Source organism: Amphibalanus amphitrite, unplaced genomic scaffold (assembly GCF_019059575.1).
Source record: "Amphibalanus amphitrite isolate SeventyFive unplaced genomic scaffold, NRLGWU_Aamphi_draft 000065F_arrow, whole genome shotgun sequence".
Taxonomy (NCBI): Eukaryota; Metazoa; Arthropoda; class Thecostraca; order Balanomorpha; family Balanidae; genus Amphibalanus; species Amphibalanus amphitrite.
This window is the reverse complement of record NW_024881561.1, coordinates 125620-149641: the sequence shown is the minus strand read 5'-3', so window position 1 is coordinate 149641 and position 24022 is coordinate 125620. Positions and strand designations below refer to the sequence as shown.

Below are 24022 nucleotides of genomic sequence, written 5' to 3'. Positions count from 1 at the left end.
GCGAGATACCCGCGGAAACACATATCTCTTCAGCATTGCGCGCCACACAGGAATGCGGCTGATTCACGTGACAAACTCGATGGCGGTCCCTCCGTTCCGGAGAAAAATTACCGGCCGACGGCTGGAAAATTCCACCGGCCGGCCCGGCGCCGGTGTGCAATGTGCATGTACATATGATAAGCGTAACGCATTTATAAATCGTGAAATCGTCTTTTTTTTCTCAATACACGATGCTGCCGAGATACACGAGCGCTTTATGCCGATCATCTCCCGTCTGCAACTTCCGTGACGGGCCGTCTGCTCGGCCGCGGCGCCGGCGTCCGCCCGTACTAGATCGGCCGGTTTTCGTCACCGGACGAGCCCGGACTCGCCAAAAATTCAGGTAAGTTGGGGCCGACAGAGGGTGGAATTGATTGAGGGACGATCGAAAAACATGATACAAATAATAGGTAAAACATTTTGCAAGTAGGACTCGAAAATCTCTAATCGTACGATTTCCGTCAGAACCGGGTTCGACAAATGTTTGCTCCAGCTGCGGAGAGCAAACTGCGTCACTATAGTTACATACCATAATACGATAGAGGGACTGCAAAGTAAGACATAGTTTAGCTCTAAAAAAGTAGAAAAATATGGCAAGCATTTCTGTGTAACAAAGTATTCATGAACTCCTTCAAATAGGCATTTCTTTTAATACGCTTAATATTCATCACTAAATCGGCCGTTGTGTTTGGACCGAGGTGAGCTTGGTGGTGGATGCGTCACAATGATTTAGATAAAACATTTTGAATTTGGAGGGTGTTAAGATTACATATGAATGCCAATTGACCTTGAGAGCTGTTGTTAATTACTGGGATGATTTTTCAAAGGTGGTTTTGGTGCATAAAGGCTTATTTATTACGAAAAATGCAAGTGGCGCGGCTAACGTGGCGCGTGCATGATTGCCTTTAATTGAAGTGATTTATCCTAATATTTTGCCTCATGAAACAATTTGAAGCAAAAGTTTAGTTTTTGCCAGTTTTTATTAGTCTGCTGCTTAAAACATTTTGAACTTTTTTAATATGGTGATGGTGAAACGTGATGTTAGGAACTTGAAAAGCAGTTACCTAGCAGGTTAAAGCCGCCCTCTGAACCCGGGGCTCTAAATGTGCATAAAACCAACAGAACAGGTGTGGCGTCAGCAGAAATGCAAAAGCTGAACCCTTCCCTTCTAATATGACCTTGCCATTCCCAATGTAACTAAGCCTTATTTGGCCCAGCGGATGGTCAGGTGAGTCATAAATATTTTTTTTAAAATAAAAAGTATTGTGAGTATCAATGCGTGATGTTATTTTCCAATCTTAGAAGGATGTTTTCATATTTTATTGCCTGAATTCATTCAGTTTCTGCTTTGCAAAGGGTGGAAAAGGTAGTTGGAGCTGCAGCGCTCAGCTAACTGCATGATTTACTTCAAAGTACAAAGATAGGGCTGCCTGCTCCTTTTTTGGCACATTTGTTCAAAAATTTCCTGTTAGACAGGAGACATTTAAAGCCGCCCTCTGAACCCAGGGCTCTAAATGTGCATAAAACCAACAGAACAGGTGTGGCGTCAGCAGAAATGCAAAAGCTGAACCCTTCCCTTCTAATATGACCTTGCCATTCCCAATGTAACTAAGCCTTATTTGGCCCAGCGTATGGTCAGGTGAGTCATAAATATTTTTTTTAAATAAAAAGTATTGTGAGTATCAATGCGTGATGTTATTTTCCAATCTTAGAAGGATGTTTTCATATTTTATTGCCTGAATTCATTCAGTTTGTGCTTTGCAAAGGGTGGAAAAGGTAGTTGGAGCTGCAGCGCTCAGCTAACTGCATGATTTACTTCAAAGTACAAAGATAGGGCTGCCTGTTCTTTTTTTGGCACATTTGTGCAAAAATTTCCTGTTAGACAGGAGACATTTTGGTTCTCTCCAGTCAGTCATCAGTTGCTATAGAAGCTGGACCTAATTTAAATTTGCAGAACGTAACCTGTCTTGACCAAATCTGACCTAACATAACTCAACCTTACCTTGCTCGGGGTGGTGGTTTGGTACATAAAATGTTTGTGTAAAATGTATTGTGAGTTTTGATGTGTGGTGTCACTTTTGGAACTTGGAGGATGAGTTTTTTTTCTTTTCTCTCTTAAATTACTGAATTTCTTCAGTGTTTGGAGGTTGCATAAGGCAGTGATAGCAGGAAAAACATGACATTTTCGATCTATATGTCAGTGTGTGACTGCATCCGTCATTGAAACGTAGGTTGCACAGTAGATGTTCTCTAGGGGCTAGGTGCTAGATGTGAGTTGTTGGCTATTTTTCTACCTTTATTACATCTGTAAACAGTGTTGATATAGCAACAGCTGCAATCAGCTGTCAGCTGATTGCATAATGTTCTTGAAAGAGCGAAGTTAGGACCACCTGTTGTTTTTCGACTCGACTCAACTAATTTTGAATTTTAACTATTTAAACTGGGATGAGTCATGTGGTAGTAGCGCCTGATTGATTTGGTTAAATGCTTTGAATGTAAATGAAAGGCTTAAAAATAACATTCTAATAAAGAATTGATATATCATTGCAAAGGTGGCTGCTATGGTGCTAAATTATTGCTTGAATTTGAAATTCATCTCTGTGTTTGAACTCAGGCTAGCAGCATTGTGGTAGTGCGCCAGACTGTTATAACTAAATACTTAAATCTGTAATTAAAATTATAAAATTATTATAATCTAACATAAAGAACTGACGCTGGCAGATGGATTGTGTTTGGTGTTTGTCTATTGATAAGACAGTATTACCCATGTGCCCTCTCCTAGCAGATTCTGATTGTAATCCCGTAGTGCCTGATTGATTTGGTTAAATGCTTTGAGTTTAAATGAAAAGCTTAAAAAATATTATTCTAACAAAGATTGATAATGGCAGAGGTGTGGTAAAAAATAATATTCTAACAAAAAATTGATAATGGCAGAGGCGTGGTAGTTGTGGATTGCAGGCACTAATGTGATCTTGAAAAAGATATCGGTCAGCAGGACCGACCGACCGACCGACCGACCGACCGACCGACCGACCGACCGACCGACCGACCGACCGACCGACCGACCGACCGACCGACCGACCGACCGACCGACCGACCCGACCCGACCCGACCCGACCCGACCCGACCCGACCCGACCCGACCCGACCCGACCCGACCCGACCCGACCCGACCCGACCCGACCCGACCCGACCCGACCCGACCCGACCCGACCCGACCCGACCCGACCCGACCCGACCCGACCCGACCCGACCCGACCCGACCCGACCCGACCCGACCCGACCCGACCCGACCCGACCCGACCCGAATTTTGAATTTTAACCATTTGAACTGGGGTGAGTCATGTGGTAGTAGTGCCTGATGGATTTGGTTAAATGCTTTGAATGGCTACAGTGTGGGCGGCAGTTCGACCCGAGGCAGGCCAGCACTGCAGCTGTGGAGCCGACATGGGGTCGCCGTGTGGTTAGAGAAGCGATCGAAATTCGAGTGTGCAATCCGTCTTTAAACCAGGGCGTGGGTAAATTCTCGCTTAGCCCCATATGGGACAGTGCTCTAAAACAGTAGTTTTTCTTTGGAAGAGGAAGTGTACCTATTGGCTATGTTTTACATATGAGAATAGGCAAGTTGTGCGTCACGTGCTGGATATTTAGAAATTTGATTGATGTGTTGCGAAAAATGGCTACCTGATTTTTGTCTGTTTTAAACCTATGTGTGCCCCATCGAACGGGACCAATAATAACTTTTACCCACTATCCAGTGAAAGTCCGTTAAAACAATTTCAAACAGTATTACCCTTTTGCCTCCTCCTAGCAGATTCCGATTGTAATCCCGTTCCTTTGTTCCATTTCCAGAATTGCTCGCAATGTCGGGTCAAACACCTCCGCCAACGTCGCCGAGTCGCCCGACCGCCGCCGACCCTCCGGGGCCAGCGCCGGAGACGGTGGCACGGCGCGCTGACGGTCTGATGGTCGATGGCGATGCAGCTGAACCCGCAAACGGTCAACGTAACGGTCAGTCCGTAGATCCGACGGTGAACGCCGCGGCCGCGAGACGGGCGCGTGATCGCGAGCGTCGTCGCCTCGCCCGAGAGCGAGAAACTGAGGCTGAGCGACTTCTTCGCCTGCAACGTAAACGTGAAGGCCAGGCTCTGGCGCGCGCTAGACAAAGAGATCAGACAGGTGGCGCGGGCCCTTCCCATCAGGCGGTAGTCGATGCAGTGCCGGTTCCCGGTCCATCGGGGGCCCAGCCGCCGGTCATCCTTGCCGCGGATATCGCTGCCGCGCGACGCGAGCGTGACCGGGAGCGTCATCGACTTAGGAGGGAGCGTGAATCGGAGGCTGAGCTCGCCGAGCGTCAGCGACGCAATCGTGAGAGAATGGCTACGGCTCGCACTAAGGTCAGGACAGGGAGAGACGGCGCAGGTCTTGAGCCACCTGTTGCTGCTGGTGTGGCGGATCAGCCGATCGCACCACCGACTGCGTTTGAACCGCCGGTGGTGGGCGGTGTCGCGGACGTCGCGCCCGGCGCGGAGGCAGTGGGCGGCGCTGTAGGAGAGGTGGCAACGCACTCGCCCGATGGTGCTGTAGATGCTGTCGAGGCGACAGTAGCCGATGCGCCAGACGACGCAGCGGCGCGCCGGCCCGCGGCCGATGCGCCCGACGCGGAGGCAGTGGGCGGCGCTGTAGGAGAGGAGGCGCCCCACACGCCCGATGGTGCTGTAGACGCTGTCGAGGTGGCAGCGGTCGATGCGCTAGACGGCGCAGCGGCGCGCCGGCCCGCGGCCGATGCGCCCGACGCGGAGGCAGTGGGCGGCGCTGTAGGAGAGGAGGCGCCCCACACGCCCGATGATGCTGTAGACGCTGTGGAGGTGGCAGCGGTCGATGCGCTAGACGGCGCAGCGGCGCGCCGGCCCGCGGCCGATGCGCCCGACGCGGAGGCAGTGGGCGGCGCTGTAGGAGAGGAGGCGCCCCACACGCCCGATGATGCTGTAGACGCTGTGGAGGCGGCAGCGGTCGATGCGCCAGACGGCGCAGCGGCCCGCCAGCCCGCGGCCGATGCGCACGACGCGGAGGCAGTGGGGGGCGCTGATGGACAGGCTCCGGTGGACGCGCCCGCCCGTCGTCGAGGCGACCAGCACCTGCTGGCTCGCAATTATGTCCCCGCCGAGTTCGAGCCGCCGGCTGGCATGCAGCTGGGCCGAATGGACACCGTCTGTGCCCATTGTGGAGCGCTGCGCTGGCGTGCCGAGCCCGCAGGCGCCTGTTGCCATCAGGGCAAGGTGCAGCTTGACTTCCATCCCCCGCCGCCGGACGAGATGGTGGAGCTGATGACCCCCGGCACGGCGTTCTATGACGAGTTTCGGGGCAAAATTCGCGCTTACAACACGGCCTTCCAGCTGGCCAGTATGGGGTGCAACGTCGTCCGACACGACGGGGCGTATCACGCGGCTTTCACCGTTCAGGGTAGCGTGTGTCATCGTATGGGATCTCTACTGCCCGCTCGCGGCGGCGAGGAGCAGTTCATGCAGGTGTATTTCCTCGACGCAGACGAGGCCACCGCGCGACGTGCCACCATGTGTGGCGGCCTCGACAGAGCCGTTCTCGACATCCTTTTGGGCATGCTGCACGAGCACAACAACTACGTGCGTGCGCTCCAGCCGGCTCTGCTGATGGCGCGCGGTGTGCCGAACTGCCGGATCGTGTTGTCGGCCGAACACCGGCCGCTGTCGGAGCACGAGCGCCGGTTCAATCTACCGATCGGTCGCGAAGTGGCGGTCCTGATGCCCAATGAGATGGGGGGCCGGCGCGACATCGTCGTTCGCGAGCGCGGCGGACAACTGTTCCGCATCGACGAACTGAGCCGCCAGTACGACCCGCTGCTCTATGTGCTGCTGCACCCGCGCGGCACGGACGGGTGGTCGCTCGAGCTGAAGGCCGAGCGCGGCGTCACAATCCGTCAGTATGGTGCGTTCCACATGCGCTTCCGACCGGGTCATTTCAATCTCATTCCGCGAGGGGGCCGGCTGTTTCAACAGTACCTGGTGGACACTGAGGCAAAAGCTGAGTCGAGTCGTCTGTCGTATGTGCGCGCGAACCAGGACGGCTTCAACGGCTTCCGCGCCGAGACCATCCGCGGCGTGCGAGACGCGCTGGCTGACGGCGAGGAGCACGGCCGAGCCGTCGGACGGCGCGTGGTGCTGCCGGCATCCGTAACGAGTAGTCCGCGCTTCATGATGGCCAAACTACAAGACGCTCTCTGCTACGTTCGAGACTTTGGCGCCGCCGACTTTTTCATCACCGTGACGTGCAACCCGGCCTGGCCAGAGATTGAGCAAACTCTGCGCACCCTCTACCCGGGAGAGAGGCCGGGCGACTACGATCGGCCGTGCGACCACCCTGACGTTGTCAGTCAGGTGTTTGACCTCAAGCTGCAGGCGCTGCTGAAGCAGCTGCGGGGCGGCATCCTGGGTCGACAGCGGGCCATTCTGCACACGATTGAGTGGCAGAAGCGTGGCCTGCCGCACGCTCACCTTCTGCTGTGGGTCGTGCCCGCCGACAAACCTCGCGCCGAAGACGTGGACACGTGCGTGTGCGCTGAGCTGCCAGATCCCGAGACCGATCCGGAACTGCACGCGATCGTCTGCACCAAGATGGTGCATGGTCCGTGCGGCGCGCTGAACCCGCAGGCGGTCTGCATGAAGGACGGCCGCTGTAGCGTCGGCTATCCGCGCCCGTATCTGGAGGCCACAGAGCTGCCAGAGCGCAGCTATCCCAAGTACAGGCGGCGCGCGCCGGAGGACGGCGGTCAACGTGCGCGGACGCCCGGACGGCGCGGTGTGGAAATCGACAACCGCTGGATCGTTCCCTACAATCCGCACATCCTTCGCGCGCTGGACTCACACGTCAACGTCGAGCTGATCACGCACGCGATGGGAGCGATCCGCTACTGCATCAAGTACGTCACCAAGGGCTCGGATAGGATCATGTTCGCCGTGCAGCCCGACGGCGTGGTTGACGAGGTGACCCAGTATCAGAACAGCCGGTACCTGGGATCCATGGAGGCAGCGTGGCGGCTGCTCGACCGACCAGTCCACGTCCATCATCCGCCGGTCCAGCGGCTGCAGCTGCATCTCGGTGACGACGAGAGACGTGTCGTGTTCCGCGGCGACGAAAACCTGGAAGCGGTCATCGCGGGCGAGCAGGCTAATCCATCCATGCTCACAGCCTTCTTTGAGCTGTGCCAGCGTGACGCGTTCGCGGCGACACTCCTCTACCCAGAGGTGCCGCGATACTACACGTGGCAGGTGCGACGCGGCCGGGGCGCAGACGCCCGTCCGGCCCACTGGAAACGCCGCGTCCGTGGCCAGCCTCACCCCGAGGTGCCGGGCGTGGTTGCCTCTGAGACTCTGTCGCGCGTGTACACCACGACGCCGCGCGCGGGCGAAGTTTTCTTTCTTCGCCTGCTCCTTCACAGCGTCCGAGGTCCGCGCTCTTACGAGCACCTCCGCACGGTCGATGGCCGCGTGTGTGCCACCATGCGCGAGGCGTGCTCCGCACTGGGGCTGCTCGAGGACGGAGCGCACTGGGCGCGCGCACTGGAGGAGGCGAGTGTGACGCGCTTTGCAGGTGGTTTGCGTTTCCTCTTCGCTCTGATTCTGATCGAGGGAGAGGCTACGTGCGATCCCATGGCGCTGTGGATGAGGTTCGCGGACGCCCTGTCCGAGGACATCGCTCGCCGTCAGCGCACCGCTCGCGCGGCTGGCAGACGTGGTCTCACCGAGGACGAAGTGCGCCAGCAGGCGCTGCGGAAGATCGCTGGCATTCTCCGCCGGCTGCGCGGCAGATCTCTGGCGGAGTACGGACTGCCGGTGCCGCCGGTGCCGGACGCCGCCGCCGCCGCCGATGGCGACGACGACGAGCCGCCCGGCGGTCCCGAGTACGACCCGGCCGCTCTGGCCGATCGCGTTGAGCGCGACGAGCCGCGTCTGACGGATGACCAGCGCGCCGTCTATGACGAGGTGCTGCGACGGCTGGACAATGACGAGTCGGGTGTCATCTTCCTGCAAGCTCCAGGCGGCTGCGGGAAGACGTTCTTGGAGAACCTGCTGCTGGCCAAGGTGCGCAGCCGGGGACACGTGGCAGTTGCAGTGGCCACATCCGGCATCGCAGCCAGCCTGTTGGAGGGCGGCACGACTGCCCATCATCGGTTCAAGATCCCTCTGCAGCTGCATCCTGACAACGAGAACGTCTGCGGCATTGATCGCCGCTCTCCCGAGGCCGACTACCTTCGCCGCTGTCGCCTCATTGTATGGGACGAAGCGGCCATGACGAACCGGCGCGCCACTGAGGCGGTCGACCGGGCTCTCCAAGACGTCCGCGACAGGCAAGAGCTGTTTGGCGGCGTTCTGACGCTGCTCTCTGGCGACTGGAGACAGATCCTGCCAGTGGTGAAGCGCGGCGGGCGCGCAGAGGTTGTTGACGCCTGCCTCAAGTCATCGCCCATGTGGCCTCGGATCGACACCATGGAGCTCGCGACCAACATGCGGGCGTTGAACGGCGACGATCAGGCCGGTGAGTTCGCCAACTTCCTGCTGCGCGTCGGCGACGGCCGGCTGCCCGTCGTGGCACAGCCGGACTCGGTGCAGGTGCCCGAGTTGGTGGTCAGTCCGGCGCGCAGTCTCGCCGCCTTGGTCGATCGCATTTTCCCTGACATGGCCGGGCGACACCGTGATGAAGAGTGGCTGCATGAGCGCGCCATCCTCTCGCCGCTAAATGCGACCGTTGACAGGGCGAATGAGGCCGCGCTGGCCCTTCTGCCCGGCGAAACAGTCACGTACGCTAGCGTCGACACCATCAGTGACGACGACAACGAGGATCACGGGCCTCCGGTGCCCACCGAGGTGCTCAACGCGATCGACGTGTCGGGCATGCCGTCGCATCGACTTCAGGTCAAGGTCGGCGCCCCGGTCGTGTTGATGCGCAACCTCGACGCTCCGCGCGTCGTGAACGGCACGCTGTGCACGGTGCTGCGCGCCGCGCCCAACGTGCTCGAGCTGCGAATCGCCAGTGGAGTCGCGCGTGGCGAGACGCTGTTTTTGCCGCGCCTCCCTCTGGTGGTGAGCGCTGTCGATTCCGGCATCGGCCGACCATTCCGCCGCTGTCAGTTCCCCGTCAAGCTGTCATTCGCCATGACCATCAATCGCTGCCAAGGGCAGACTAAGCGACGCGTGGGCATATATCTGCCATCCCCGGCCTTCACTCATGGCCAGTTCTACGTGGCTCTCTCGCGCGTAGGCAGCTTTGATTCAGTCGAGGTGCTTTCCACGCACAACCATCGGACGCGGAATGTCGTATACAGAGAGGTTCTGTGAGGTGCGCGCGCCAGGATCGGGCGTCATACGGGTGCGTTATGGGGCGTTATCTTAGTTCGGTTGTCGAGCGACGATCGGATGTACCCCGCGTTGTGCCGTCCTTCACCCAATTGCTATGACGTTGAGCCCGGAGTGGCCGGAGGAAGCCCTTGCTCCTTGAGTGGGAGGGCCACTCTGTCTGTCCGGGTGGTCAATGTCGACGGCCAACTGTAGGCTGCGGCCAATCGTATTGGGCGTTAGGAAGCGGGTGCGTCATCGGCCGTAATCTTAAACGTTATCGGAAGTATAGTCAGGCGGCGGCGTCCAAGAGCGGTCAGATACTCCTGTGGTCAGTCGTGTGGTACGGCTGGTGGTCCGTGTGCTGGGATTTTTTAGTCTGGAAATGTTAGCGCGTCGCTGTTGGTTGTGAGACCCCCTTTCAGACGTGTGAACGTCTGAAGTCCGTTTCGTGTGATCGATCGGACACTTCACCCCTTGATAGGGGGAGTCTAAACCGCTGCGGGGCGAGTCTTACGTCTGAGCGTGTCAGTGAGTGAGTCCGTGTGCGAATGTGTGCGTGACTGTAACTGTGTCAACTGTCAGGTGTGACGGTTGTTAGGCGCGTCGCTGTCGGTTGTGAGACCCCCTTTCAGACGTGTGAACGTCTGAAGTCCGTGTCGTGTGATCGATCGGACACTTCACCCCTTGATAGGGGGAGTCTAAACCGCTGCGGGGCGAGTCTTACGTCGGGGGGTGCCAGTGAGTGAGTGCGTGGCTGCATCTGCATCCTGTGCTTAACCCTTTCGGTGCTGTGGGTATTTGGAGTGGTGAATGATTGCGCGTGAGTGAGTGTATGCCGGTACGCGCTGACGTAACGGGCCCTTAACCGTTATACTAAAAGTTTGACATCGTTAACGTAAGTTCATCAGGAGGCTGACATTGACATTTCAGTGTGCTTAACTCATTTCATTGTGCTTAAATCATATTTCAAAGTTACTTTAAAAACGTGTTAAGGGCGGGGTGCGCGCTCGGAGCACTTCCACGACAGTGCACCCTGGTAACAGGCTGTGTTCAGTGTGCGGAGCCGACCTTGATGTTCCCTATAAAACCTTCAATCTATCCATCACCTCGGCACGGCGACCCTGAACTATGCCTGGCTAAGACTCCGAGCCTTTTGACTTCCTTATGCCGTGTCCCTGACTACATTTCTCGCCACCATGCAGTTAACCAGCAGGGCCGCCAGTCATCGACACCGGCTGCCGCCAGCAGCCGCAGCTGACGCCAACAAACCCCGGATCCGATAAGCTCTGCCAGGCAATCGGACCAGACCAGTCCAGCTAATCCCAGCAAGTCATTCTGACTGTGTCTAATCCGGTCAGTGTGTCGCCTAATGCCGCTTTGACACTTTGCTTACTTCTGTTTCCTAATCGGCCTTCCTATTGTGTATCGCCATAGCAGCACGCTACATTTACACTACTTCTACTTCACTGCTCTTTTTCTCCTACTGAGCATGCTGCCTACACAGGGCGGTTTTTGTAGCGTAGCTTAGCACGCCAGCATTACCGCTGTCAACCTTCTGAATTCATGTCAGAATGATTCGCCATGTCAACTACTGTGACCTGTCCCCTGGCCCAGTTAGGTAAATCGCTGCTGCTAGATTTCACATAAACATTCACTGCTCGAATTGGCTAATCCCGTCGTTTGGCTGCTGCAAATCTCCTGTGGCCCAATCATGCGCGCGGAGCAAGCAAGTCACCTAGTTTAAATATCCATTTGACTAGGATTGCGGGTTTTTTGAAGCGCTGAGTTTTTGCAGCGAGCTTTTTCCTTTAGGGCCTGCGAGATACCCGCGGAAACACATATCTCTTCAGCATTGCGCGCCACACAGGAATGCGGCTGATTCACGTGCTTTTGTGAGCGAGGTGCTTCCCTCCGGGAGAAATTCGCCGTCCCCATATGCTTAACACAGGAGCCGAGCGGCGGCTGACAGGTGGCCGGCTCTCGGGAGATCGGCAGCCGACACTCGAAAAATCGACAAGCCGCCGCTGAATGCGCGTGCGGCAGTGCTGAGCCGAGTCGTTCCCACGGTCTGAGGTACCCCCAGTTTGAAGATTCGGCCTTAGAATATGTAGTTTTAAATACGTAGTTTGACGTACATCTCGGAAAAGTGAGATACGGCCAGAAATGAGTGTGGGTCCCTCCGTTCTGAAGATTCTGATCGACGCCGATTGAAATAATTCGCCGTGCATATCTCGGCTTATTGACGACCGATTGACACGGGATAAACACCGATCGATACCAAATGGCTCTGTGGGGGGGGGGGGGAGTAGAGTGGCAAGTTTTCCTACCCGACGAACCCGGAATTATCCCGAGGGGGTAGGTGTGGGAGTAGAGTCGGGGGAACGGGGGGGGGCGAGTGCAAGTACCAAGTACTTTCGCAAGTAAGTACCAAGTACTTTTACAAGTACCAAGCAAGTACAAGTACTTATGGAAATACCAAGCAAGTACCAAGTACTTTGGCAAATACCGAGTACTTATGCAAATACCAAGCAAGTACCAAGTACTTTGGCAAGTACCGAGTACTTTGGCAAGTACCAAGCAAGTACCAAGTACTTTTGCAAGTTCAGCAAGTTTTTCGCCAATATCGAAGCTTCTAGACGTCCGATCGTCACCGGAAAAACACCATTCGATCCCAAATTTTCTCCCGAATCTTTTTATGGCCAAAGCGACGCGGAGCGAGCCAAGATATCTTGTTTAAATATCCATTTGAGTAGGATTTCGGGTTTTTTGAAGCGGTCAGTTTTTGCAGCGAGCTTTTCCTGTTAGGGCTTGCGAGATACCCGCGGAAACACATATCTCTTCAGCATTGCGCGCCACACAGGAATGCGGCTGATTCACGTGCTTTAGTGAGCGAGGTGCTTCCCTCCGGGAGAAATTCGCCGTCCCCATATGCTTAACACAGAGCCGAGCGGCGGCTGACAGGTGCCGACACTCGAAAAATCGACAACCCGCCGCTGAACGCGCGTGCGGCAGTGCTAAGCCGAGTCGTTCCCACGGTCTGAGGTACCCCCAGTTTGAAGATTCGGCCTGTAGAATATGTAGTTTTAAATACGTAGTTTGACGTACTATCTCGGAAAAGTGAGATACGGCCAGAAATGAGTGTGGGTCCCTCCGTTCTGAAGATTCTGATCGACGCCGATTGAAATAATTCGCCGTGCATATCTCGGCTTATTGACGACCGATTGACACGGGATAAACACCGATCGATACCAAATGGCTCTGTGTGTGGGGGGGGGGAGGGTAGAGTGGCAAGTTTTCCTACCCGACGAACCCGGAATTATCCCGAGGGGGTAGGTGTGGGAGTAGAGTCGGGGGAACGGGGGGGGGCGAGTGCAAGTACCAAGTACTTTCGCAAGTACCAAGCAAGTACCAAGTACTTTTACAAGTACCAAGCAAGTACCAAGTACTTATGGAAATACCAAGCAAGTACCAAGTACTTTGGCAAATACCGAGTACTTATGCAAATACCAAGCAAGTACCAAGTACTTTGGCAAGTACCGAGTACTTTGGCAAGTACCAAGCAAGTACCAAGTACTTTTGCAAGTTCAACAAGTTTTTCGTGAATATCTAAGCTTCTAGACGTCCGATTAACACGGGACGAACACCAATCGATCCCAAATTTTCTCCCTCATACTTTGATTGCCAAAGCGACGCGGAGCGAGCCAAGATATCTTGTTTAAATATCCATTTGAGTAGGATTGCGGGTTTTTTGAAGCGCTGAGTTTTTGCAGCGAGCTTTTCCTGTTAGGGCCTGCGAGATACCCGCGGAAACACATATCTCTTCAGCATTGCGCGCCACACAGGAATGCGGCTGATTCACGTGACAAACTCGATGGCGGTCCCTCCAGTTCCGGAGAAAAATTACCGGCCGACGGCTGGAAAATTCCACCGGCCGGCCCGGCGCCGGTGTGCAATGTGCATGTACATATGATAAGCGTAACGCATTTATAAATCGTGAAATCGTCTTTTTTTTCTCAATACACGATGCTGCCGAGATACACGAGCGCTTTATGCCGATCATCTCCCGTCTGCAACTTCCGTGACGGGCCGTCTGCTCGGCCGCGGCGCCGGCGTCCGCCCGTACTAGATCGGCCGGTTTTCGTCACCGGACGAGCCCGGACTCGCCAAAAATTCAGGTAAGTTGGGGCCGACAGAGGGTGGAATTGATTGAGGGACGATCGAAAAACATGATACAAATAATAGGTAAAACATTTTGCAAGTAGGACTCGAAAATCTCTAATCGTACGATTTCCGTCAGAACCGGGTTCGACAAATGTTTGCTCCAGCTGCGGAGAGCAAACTGCGTCACTATAGTTACATACCATAATACGATAGAGGGACTGCAAAGTAAGACATAGTTTAGCTCTAAAAAAGTAGAAAAATATGGCAAGCATTTCTGTGTAACAAAGTATTCATGAACTCCTTCAAATAGGCATTTCTTTTAATACGCTTAATATTCATCACTAAATCGGCCGTTGTGTTTGGACCGAGGTGAGCTTGGTGGTGGATGCGTCACAATGATTTAGATAAAACATTTTGAATTTGGAGGGTGTTAAGATTACATATGAATGCCAATTGACCTTGAGAGCTGTTGTTAATTACTGGGATGATTTTTCAAAGGTGGTTTTGGTGCATAAAGGCTTATTTATTACGAAAAATGCAAGTGGCGCGGCTAACGTGGCGCGTGCATGATTGCCTTTAATTGAAGTGATTTATCCTAATATTTTGCCTCATGAAACAATTTGAAGCAAAAGTTTAGTTTTTGCCAGTTTTTATTAGTCTGCTGCTTAAAACATTTTGAACTTTTTTAATATGGTGATGGTGAAACGTGATGTTAGGAACTTGAAAAGCAGTTACCTAGCAGGTTAAAGCCGCCCTCTGAACCCGGGGCTCTAAATGTGCATAAAACCAACAGAACAGGTGTGGCGTCAGCAGAAATGCAAAAGCTGAACCCTTCCCTTCTAATATGACCTTGCCATTCCCAATGTAACTAAGCCTTATTTGGCCCAGCGGATGGTCAGGTGAGTCATAAATATTTTTTTTAAAATAAAAAGTATTGTGAGTATCAATGCGTGATGTTATTTTCCAATCTTAGAAGGATGTTTTCATATTTTATTGCCTGAATTCATTCAGTTTCTGCTTTGCAAAGGGTGGAAAAGGTAGTTGGAGCTGCAGCGCTCAGCTAACTGCATGATTTACTTCAAAGTACAAAGATAGGGCTGCCTGCTCCTTTTTTGGCACATTTGTTCAAAAATTTCCTGTTAGACAGGAGACATTTAAAGCCGCCCTCTGAACCCAGGGCTCTAAATGTGCATAAAACCAACAGAACAGGTGTGGCGTCAGCAGAAATGCAAAAGCTGAACCCTTCCCTTCTAATATGACCTTGCCATTCCCAATGTAACTAAGCCTTATTTGGCCCAGCGTATGGTCAGGTGAGTCATAAATATTTTTTTTAAATAAAAAGTATTGTGAGTATCAATGCGTGATGTTATTTTCCAATCTTAGAAGGATGTTTTCATATTTTATTGCCTGAATTCATTCAGTTTGTGCTTTGCAAAGGGTGGAAAAGGTAGTTGGAGCTGCAGCGCTCAGCTAACTGCATGATTTACTTCAAAGTACAAAGATAGGGCTGCCTGTTCTTTTTTTGGCACATTTGTGCAAAAATTTCCTGTTAGACAGGAGACATTTTGGTTCTCTCCAGTCAGTCATCAGTTGCTATAGAAGCTGGACCTAATTTAAATTTGCAGAACGTAACCTGTCTTGACCAAATCTGACCTAACATAACTCAACCTTACCTTGCTCGGGGTGGTGGTTTGGTACATAAAATGTTTGTGTAAAATGTATTGTGAGTTTTGATGTGTGGTGTCACTTTTGGAACTTGGAGGATGAGTTTTTTTTCTTTTCTCTCTTAAATTACTGAATTTCTTCAGTGTTTGGAGGTTGCATAAGGCAGTGATAGCAGGAAAAACATGACATTTTCGATCTATATGTCAGTGTGTGACTGCATCCGTCATTGAAACGTAGGTTGCACAGTAGATGTTCTCTAGGGGCTAGGTGCTAGATGTGAGTTGTTGGCTATTTTTCTACCTTTATTACATCTGTAAACAGTGTTGATATAGCAACAGCTGCAATCAGCTGTCAGCTGATTGCATAATGTTCTTGAAAGAGCGAAGTTAGGACCACCTGTTGTTTTTCGACTCGACTCAACTAATTTTGAATTTTAACTATTTAAACTGGGATGAGTCATGTGGTAGTAGCGCCTGATTGATTTGGTTAAATGCTTTGAATGTAAATGAAAGGCTTAAAAATAACATTCTAATAAAGAATTGATATATCATTGCAAAGGTGGCTGCTATGGTGCTAAATTATTGCTTGAATTTGAAATTCATCTCTGTGTTTGAACTCAGGCTAGCAGCATTGTGGTAGTGCGCCAGACTGTTATAACTAAATACTTAAATCTGTAATTAAAATTATAAAATTATTATAATCTAACATAAAGAACTGACGCTGGCAGATGGATTGTGTTTGGTGTTTGTCTATTGATAAGACAGTATTACCCATGTGCCCTCTCCTAGCAGATTCTGATTGTAATCCCGTAGTGCCTGATTGATTTGGTTAAATGCTTTGAGTTTAAATGAAAAGCTTAAAAAATATTATTCTAACAAAGATTGATAATGGCAGAGGTGTGGTAAAAAATAATATTCTAACAAAAAATTGATAATGGCAGAGGCGTGGTAGTTGTGGATTGCAGGCACTAATGTGATCTTGAAAAAGATATCGGTCAGCAGGACCGACCGACCGACCGACCGACCGACCGACCGACCGACCGACCGACCGACCGACCGACCGACCGACCGACCGACCGACCGACCGACCGACCGACCGACCGACCCGACCCGACCCGACCCGACCCGACCCGACCCGACCCGACCCGACCCGACCCGACCCGACCCGACCCGACCCGACCCGACCCGACCCGACCCGACCCGACCCGACCCGACCCGACCCGACCCGACCCGACCCGACCCGACCCGACCCGACCCGACCCGACCCGACCCGACCCGACCCGACCCGACCCGACCCGACCCGACCCGACCCGACCCGACCCGAATTTTGAATTTTAACCATTTGAACTGGGGTGAGTCATGTGGTAGTAGTGCCTGATGGATTTGGTTAAATGCTTTGAATGGCTACAGTGTGGGCGGCAGTTCGACCCGAGGCAGGCCAGCACTGCAGCTGTGGAGCCGACATGGGGTCGCCGTGTGGTTAGAGAAGCGATCGAAATTCGAGTGTGCAATCCGTCTTTAAACCAGGGCGTGGGTAAATTCTCGCTTAGCCCCATATGGGACAGTGCTCTAAAACAGTAGTTTTTCTTTGGAAGAGGAAGTGTACCTATTGGCTATGTTTTACATATGAGAATAGGCAAGTTGTGCGTCACGTGCTGGATATTTAGAAATTTGATTGATGTGTTGCGAAAAATGGCTACCTGATTTTTGTCTGTTTTAAACCTATGTGTGCCCCATCGAACGGGACCAATAATAACTTTTACCCACTATCCAGTGAAAGTCCGTTAAAACAATTTCAAACAGTATTACCCTTTTGCCTCCTCCTAGCAGATTCCGATTGTAATCCCGTTCCTTTGTTCCATTTCCAGAATTGCTCGCAATGTCGGGTCAAACACCTCCGCCAACGTCGCCGAGTCGCCCGACCGCCGCCGACCCTCCGGGGCCAGCGCCGGAGACGGTGGCACGGCGCGCTGACGGTCTGATGGTCGATGGCGATGCAGCTGAACCCGCAAACGGTCAACGTAACGGTCAGTCCGTAGATCCGACGGTGAACGCCGCGGCCGCGAGACGGGCGCGTGATCGCGAGCGTCGTCGCCTCGCCCGAGAGCGAGAAACTGAGGCTGAGCGACTTCTTCGCCTGCAACGTAAACGTGAAGGCCAGGCTCTGGCGCGCGCTAGACAAAGAGATCAGACAGGTGGCGCGGGCCCTTCCCATCAGGCGGTAGTCGATGCAGTGCCGGTTCCCGGTCCATCGGGGGCCCAGCCGCCGGTCATCCTTGCCGCGGATATCGCTGCCGCGCGACGCGAGCGTGACCGGGAGCGTCATCGACTTAGGAGGGAGCGTGAATCGGAGGCTGAGCTCGCCGAGCGTCAGCGACGCAATCGTGAGAGAATGGCTACGGCTCGCACTAAGGTCAGGACAGGGAGAGACGGCGCAGGTCTTGAGCCACCTGTTGCTGCTGGTGTGGCGGATCAGCCGATCGCACCACCGACTGCGTTTGAACCGCCGGTGGTGGGCGGTGTCGCGGACGTCGCGCCCGGCGCGGAGGCAGTGGGCGGCGCTGTAGGAGAGGTGGCAACGCACTCGCCCGATGGTGCTGTAGATGCTGTCGAGGCGACAGTAGCCGATGCGCCAGACGACGCAGCGGCGCGCCGGCCCGCGGCCGATGCGCCCGACGCGGAGGCAGTGGGCGGCGCTGTAGGAGAGGAGGCGCCCCACACGCCCGATGGTGCTGTAGACGCTGTCGAGGTGGCAGCGGTCGATGCGCTAGACGGCGCAGCGGCGCGCCGGCCCGCGGCCGATGCGCCCGACGCGGAGGCAGTGGGCGGCGCTGTAGGAGAGGAGGCGCCCCACACGCCCGATGATGCTGTAGACGCTGTGGAGGTGGCAGCGGTCGATGCGCTAGACGGCGCAGCGGCGCGCCGGCCCGCGGCCGATGCGCCCGACGCGGAGGCAGTGGGCGGCGCTGTAGGAGAGGAGGCGCCCCACACGCCCGATGATGCTGTAGACGCTGTGGAGGCGGCAGCGGTCGATGCGCCAGACGGCGCAGCGGCCCGCCAGCCCGCGGCCGATGCGCACGACGCGGAGGCAGTGGGGGGCGCTGATGGACAGGCTCCGGTGGACGCGCCCGCCCGTCGTCGAGGCGACCAGCACCTGCTGGCTCGCAATTATGTCCCCGCCGAGTTCGAGCCGCCGGCTGGCATGCAGCTGGGCCGAATGGACACCGTCTGTGCCCATTGTGGAGCGCTGCGCTGGCGTGCCGAGCCCGCAGGCGCCTGTTGCCATCAGGGCAAGGTGCAGCTTGACTTCCATCCCCCGCCGCCGGACGAGATGGTGGAGCTGATGACCCCCGGCACGGCGTTCTATGACGAGTTTCGGGGCAAAATTCGCGCTTACAACACGGCCTTCCAGCTGGCCAGTATGGGGTGCAACGTCGTCCGACACGACGGGGCGTATCACGCGGCTTTCACCGTTCAGGGTAGCGTGTGTCATCGTATGGGATCTCTACTGCCCGCTCGCGGCGGCGAGGAGCAGTTCATGCAGGTGTATTTCCTCGACGCAGACGAGGCCACCGCGCGACGTGCCACCATGTGTGGCGGCCTCGACAGAGCCGTTCTCGACATCCTTTTGGGCATGCTGCACGAGCACAACAACTACGTGCGTGCGCTCCAGCCGGCTCTGCTGATGGCGCGCGGTGTGCCGAACTGCCGGATCGTGTTGTCGGCCGAACACCGGCCGCTGTCGGAGCACGAGCGCCGGTTCAATCTACCGATCGGTCGCGAAGTGGCGGTCCTGATGCCCAATGAGATGGGGGGCCGGCGCGACATCGTCGTTCGCGAGCGCGGCGGACAACTGTTCCGCATCGACGAACTGAGCCGCCAGTACGACCCGCTGCTCTATGTGCTGCTGCACCCGCGCGGCACGGACGGGTGGTCGCTCGAGCTGAAGGCCGAGCGCGGCGTCACAATCCGTCAGTATGGTGCGTTCCACATGCGCTTCCGACCGGGTCATTTCAATCTCATTCCGCGAGGGGGCCGGCTGTTTCAACAGTACCTGGTGGACACTGAGGCAAAAGCTGAGTCGAGTCGTCTGTCGTATGTGCGCGCGAACCAGGACGGCTTCAACGGCTTCCGCGCCGAGACCATCCGCGGCGTGCGAGACGCGCTGGCTGACGGCGAGGAGCACGGCCGAGCCGTCGGACGGCGCGTGGTGCTGCCGGCATCCGTAACGAGTAGTCCGCGCTTCATGATGGCCAAACTACAAGACGCTCTCTGCTACGTTCGAGACTTTGGCGCCGCCGACTTTTTCATCACCGTGACGTGCAACCCGGCCTGGCCAGAGATTGAGCAAACTCTGCGCACCCTCTACCCGGGAGAGAGGCCGGGCGACTACGATCGGCCGTGCGACCACCCTGACGTTGTCAGTCAGGTGTTTGACCTCAAGCTGCAGGCGCTGCTGAAGCAGCTGCGGGGCGGCATCCTGGGTCGACAGCGGGCCATTCTGCACACGATTGAGTGGCAGAAGCGTGGCCTGCCGCACGCTCACCTTCTGCTGTGGGTCGTGCCCGCCGACAAACCTCGCGCCGAAGACGTGGACACGTGCGTGTGCGCTGAGCTGCCAGATCCCGAGACCGATCCGGAACTGCACGCGATCGTCTGCACCAAGATGGTGCATGGTCCGTGCGGCGCGCTGAACCCGCAGGCGGTCTGCATGAAGGACGGCCGCTGTAGCGTCGGCTATCCGCGCCCGTATCTGGAGGCCACAGAGCTGCCAGAGCGCAGCTATCCCAAGTACAGGCGGCGCGCGCCGGAGGACGGCGGTCAACGTGCGCGGACGCCCGGACGGCGCGGTGTGGAAATCGACAACCGCTGGATCGTTCCCTACAATCCGCACATCCTTCGCGCGCTGGACTCACACGTCAACGTCGAGCTGATCACGCACGCGATGGGAGCGATCCGCTACTGCATCAAGTACGTCACCAAGGGCTCGGATAGGATCATGTTCGCCGTGCAGCCCGACGGCGTGGTTGACGAGGTGACCCAGTATCAGAACAGCCGGTACCTGGGATCCATGGAGGCAGCGTGGCGGCTGCTCGACCGACCAGTCCACGTCCATCATCCGCCGGTCCAGCGGCTGCAGCTGCATCTCGGTGACGACGAGAGACGTGTCGTGTTCCGCGGCGACGAAAACCTGGAAGCGGTCATCGCGGGCGAGCAGGCTAATCCATCCATGCTCACAGCCTTCTTTGAGCTGTGCCAGCGTGACGCGTTCGCGGCGACACTCCTCTACCCAGAGGTGCCGCGATACTACACGTGGCAGGTGCGACGCGGCCGGGGCGCAGACGCCCGTCCGGCCCACTGGAAACGCCGCGTCCGTGGCCAGCCTCACCCCGAGGTGCCGGGCGTGGTTGCCTCTGAGACTCTGTCGCGCGTGTACACCACGACGCCGCGCGCGGGCGAAGTTTTCTTTCTTCGCCTGCTCCTTCACAGCGTCCGAGGTCCGCGCTCTTACGAGCACCTCCGCACGGTCGATGGCCGCGTGTGTGCCACCATGCGCGAGGCGTGCTCCGCACTGGGGCTGCTCGAGGACGGAGCGCACTGGGCGCGCGCACTGGAGGAGGCGAGTGTGACGCGCTTTGCAGGTGGTTTGCGTTTCCTCTTCGCTCTGATTCTGATCGAGGGAGAGGCTACGTGCGATCCCATGGCGCTGTGGATGAGGTTCGCGGACGCCCTGTCCGAGGACATCGCTCGCCGTCAGCGCACCGCTCGCGCGGCTGGCAGACGTGGTCTCACCGAGGACGAAGTGCGCCAGCAGGCGCTGCGGAAGATCGCTGGCATTCTCCGCCGGCTGCGCGGCAGATCTCTGGCGGAGTACGGACTGCCGGTGCCGCCGGTGCCGGACGCCGCCGCCGCCGCCGATGGCGACGACGACGAGCCGCCCGGCGGTCCCGAGTACGACCCGGCCGCTCTGGCCGATCGCGTTGAGCGCGACGAGCCGCGTCTGACGGATGACCAGCGCGCCGTCTATGACGAGGTGCTGCGACGGCTGGACAATGACGAGTCGGGTGTCATCTTCCTGCAAGCTCCAGGCGGCTGCGGGAAGACGTTCTTGGAGAACCTGCTGCTGGCCAAGGTGCGCAGCCGGGGACACGTGGCAGTTGCAGTGGCCACATCCGGCATCGCAGCCAGCCTGTTGGAGGGCGGCACGACTGCCCATCATCGGTTCAAGATCCCTCTGCAGCTGCATCCTGACAACGAGAACGTCTGCGGCATTGATCGCCGCTCTCCCGAGGCCGACTACCTTCGCCGCTGTCGCCTCATTGTATGGGACGAAGCGGCCATGACGAACCGGCGCGCCACTGAGGCGGTCGACCGGGCTCTCCAAGACGTCCGCGACAGGCAAGAGCTGTTTGGCGGCGTTCTGACGCTGCTCTCTGGCGACTGGAGACAGATCCTGCCAGTGGTGAAGCGCGGCGGGCGCGCAGAGGTTGTTGACGCCTGCCTCAAGTCATCGCCCATGTGGCCTCGGATCGACACCATGGAGCTCGCGACCAACATGCGGGCGTTGAACGGCGACGATCAGGCCGGTGAGTTCGCCAACTTCCTGCTGCGCGTCGGCGACGGCCGGCTGCCCGTCGTGGCACAGCCGGACTCGGTGCAGGTGCCCGAGTTGGTGGTCAGTCCGGCGCGCAGTCTCGCCGCCTTGGTCGATCGCATTTTCCCTGACATGGCCGGGCGACACCGTGATGAAGAGTGGCTGCATGAGCGCGCCATCCTCTCGCCGCTAAATGCGACCGTTGACAGGGCGAATGAGGCCGCGCTGGCCCTTCTGCCCGGCGAAACAGTCACGTACGCTAGCGTCGACACCATCAGTGACGACGACAACGAGGATCACGGGCCTCCGGTGCCCACCGAGGTGCTCAACGCGATCGACGTGTCGGGCATGCCGTCGCATCGACTTCAGGTCAAGGTCGGCGCCCCGGTCGTGTTGATGCGCAACCTCGACGCTCCGCGCGTCGTGAACGGCACGCTGTGCACGGTGCTGCGCGCCGCGCCCAACGTGCTCGAGCTGCGAATCGCCAGTGGAGTCGCGCGTGGCGAGACGCTGTTTTTGCCGCGCCTCCCTCTGGTGGTGAGCGCTGTCGATTCCGGCATCGGCCGACCATTCCGCCGCTGTCAGTTCCCCGTCAAGCTGTCATTCGCCATGACCATCAATCGCTGCCAAGGGCAGACTAAGCGACGCGTGGGCATATATCTGCCATCCCCGGCCTTCACTCATGGCCAGTTCTACGTGGCTCTCTCGCGCGTAGGCAGCTTTGATTCAGTCGAGGTGCTTTCCACGCACAACCATCGGACGCGGAATGTCGTATACAGAGAGGTTCTGTGAGGTGCGCGCGCCAGGATCGGGCGTCATACGGGTGCGTTATGGGGCGTTATCTTAGTTCGGTTGTCGAGCGACGATCGGATGTACCCCGCGTTGTGCCGTCCTTCACCCAATTGCTATGACGTTGAGCCCGGAGTGGCCGGAGGAAGCCCTTGCTCCTTGAGTGGGAGGGCCACTCTGTCTGTCCGGGTGGTCAATGTCGACGGCCAACTGTAGGCTGCGGCCAATCGTATTGGGCGTTAGGAAGCGGGTGCGTCATCGGCCGTAATCTTAAACGTTATCGGAAGTATAGTCAGGCGGCGGCGTCCAAGAGCGGTCAGATACTCCTGTGGTCAGTCGTGTGGTACGGCTGGTGGTCCGTGTGCTGGGATTTTTTAGTCTGGAAATGTTAGCGCGTCGCTGTTGGTTGTGAGACCCCCTTTCAGACGTGTGAACGTCTGAAGTCCGTTTCGTGTGATCGATCGGACACTTCACCCCTTGATAGGGGGAGTCTAAACCGCTGCGGGGCGAGTCTTACGTCTGAGCGTGTCAGTGAGTGAGTCCGTGTGCGAATGTGTGCGTGACTGTAACTGTGTCAACTGTCAGGTGTGACGGTTGTTAGGGCGCGTCGCTGTCGGTTGTGAGACCCCCTTTCAGACGTGTGAACGTCTGAAGTCCGTGTCGTGTGATCGATCGGACACTTCACCCCTTGATAGGGGGAGTCTAAACCGCTGCGGGGCGAGTCTTACGTCGGGGGGTGCCAGTGAGTGAGTGCGTGGCTGCATCTGCATCCTGTGCTTAACCCTTTCGGTGCTGTGGGTATTTGGAGTGGTGAATGATTGCGCGTGAGTGAGTGTATGCCGGTACGCGCTGACGTAACGGGCCCTTAACCGTTATACTAAAAGTTTGACATCGTTAACGTAAGTTCATCAGGAGGCTGACATTGACATTTCAGTGTGCTTAACTCATTTCATTGTGCTTAAATCATATTTCAAAGTTACTTTAAAAACGTGTTAAGGGCGGGGTGCGCGCTCGGAGCACTTCCACGACAGTGCACCCTGGTAACAGGCTGTGTTCAGTGTGCGGAGCCGACCTTGATGTTCCCTATAAAACCTTCAATCTATCCATCACCTCGGCACGGCGACCCTGAACTATGCCTGGCTAAGACTCCGAGCCTTTTGACTTCCTTATGCCGTGTCCCTGACTACATTTCTCGCCACCATGCAGTTAACCAGCAGGGCCGCCAGTCATCGACACCGGCTGCCGCCAGCAGCCGCAGCTGACGCCAACAAACCCCGGATCCGATAAGCTCTGTCAGGCAATCGGACCAGACCAGTCCAGCTAATCCCAGCAAGTCATTCTGACTGTGTCTAATCCGGTCAGTGTGTCGCCTAATGCCGCTTTGACACTTTGCTTACTTCTGTT

At 56.2% G+C, this 24022-nt stretch overlaps 1 protein-coding gene across 6 annotated transcripts in view; it reads left to right on the top strand.

Annotated features, from left to right (window-relative positions):
• Positions 1-751: 751 nt before the first annotated feature.
• LOC122378798 overlaps positions 752-24022 on the top strand; it is a 41001-nt gene continuing 17730 nt past the window's right edge. Inside the window, exons 1-3 of one of the 6 annotated variants that reach the window (XM_043360299.1) lie at positions 752-771; positions 3891-4049; positions 17103-17261. In XM_043360299.1, the coding sequence (XP_043216234.1) occupies positions 3902-4049; positions 17103-17261 (307 nt within the window). In that variant the 5' untranslated portion in view covers positions 752-771; positions 3891-3901. The other 5 variants (XM_043360297.1, XM_043360298.1, XM_043360302.1 and 2 more) reach the window with 5 other exon arrangements.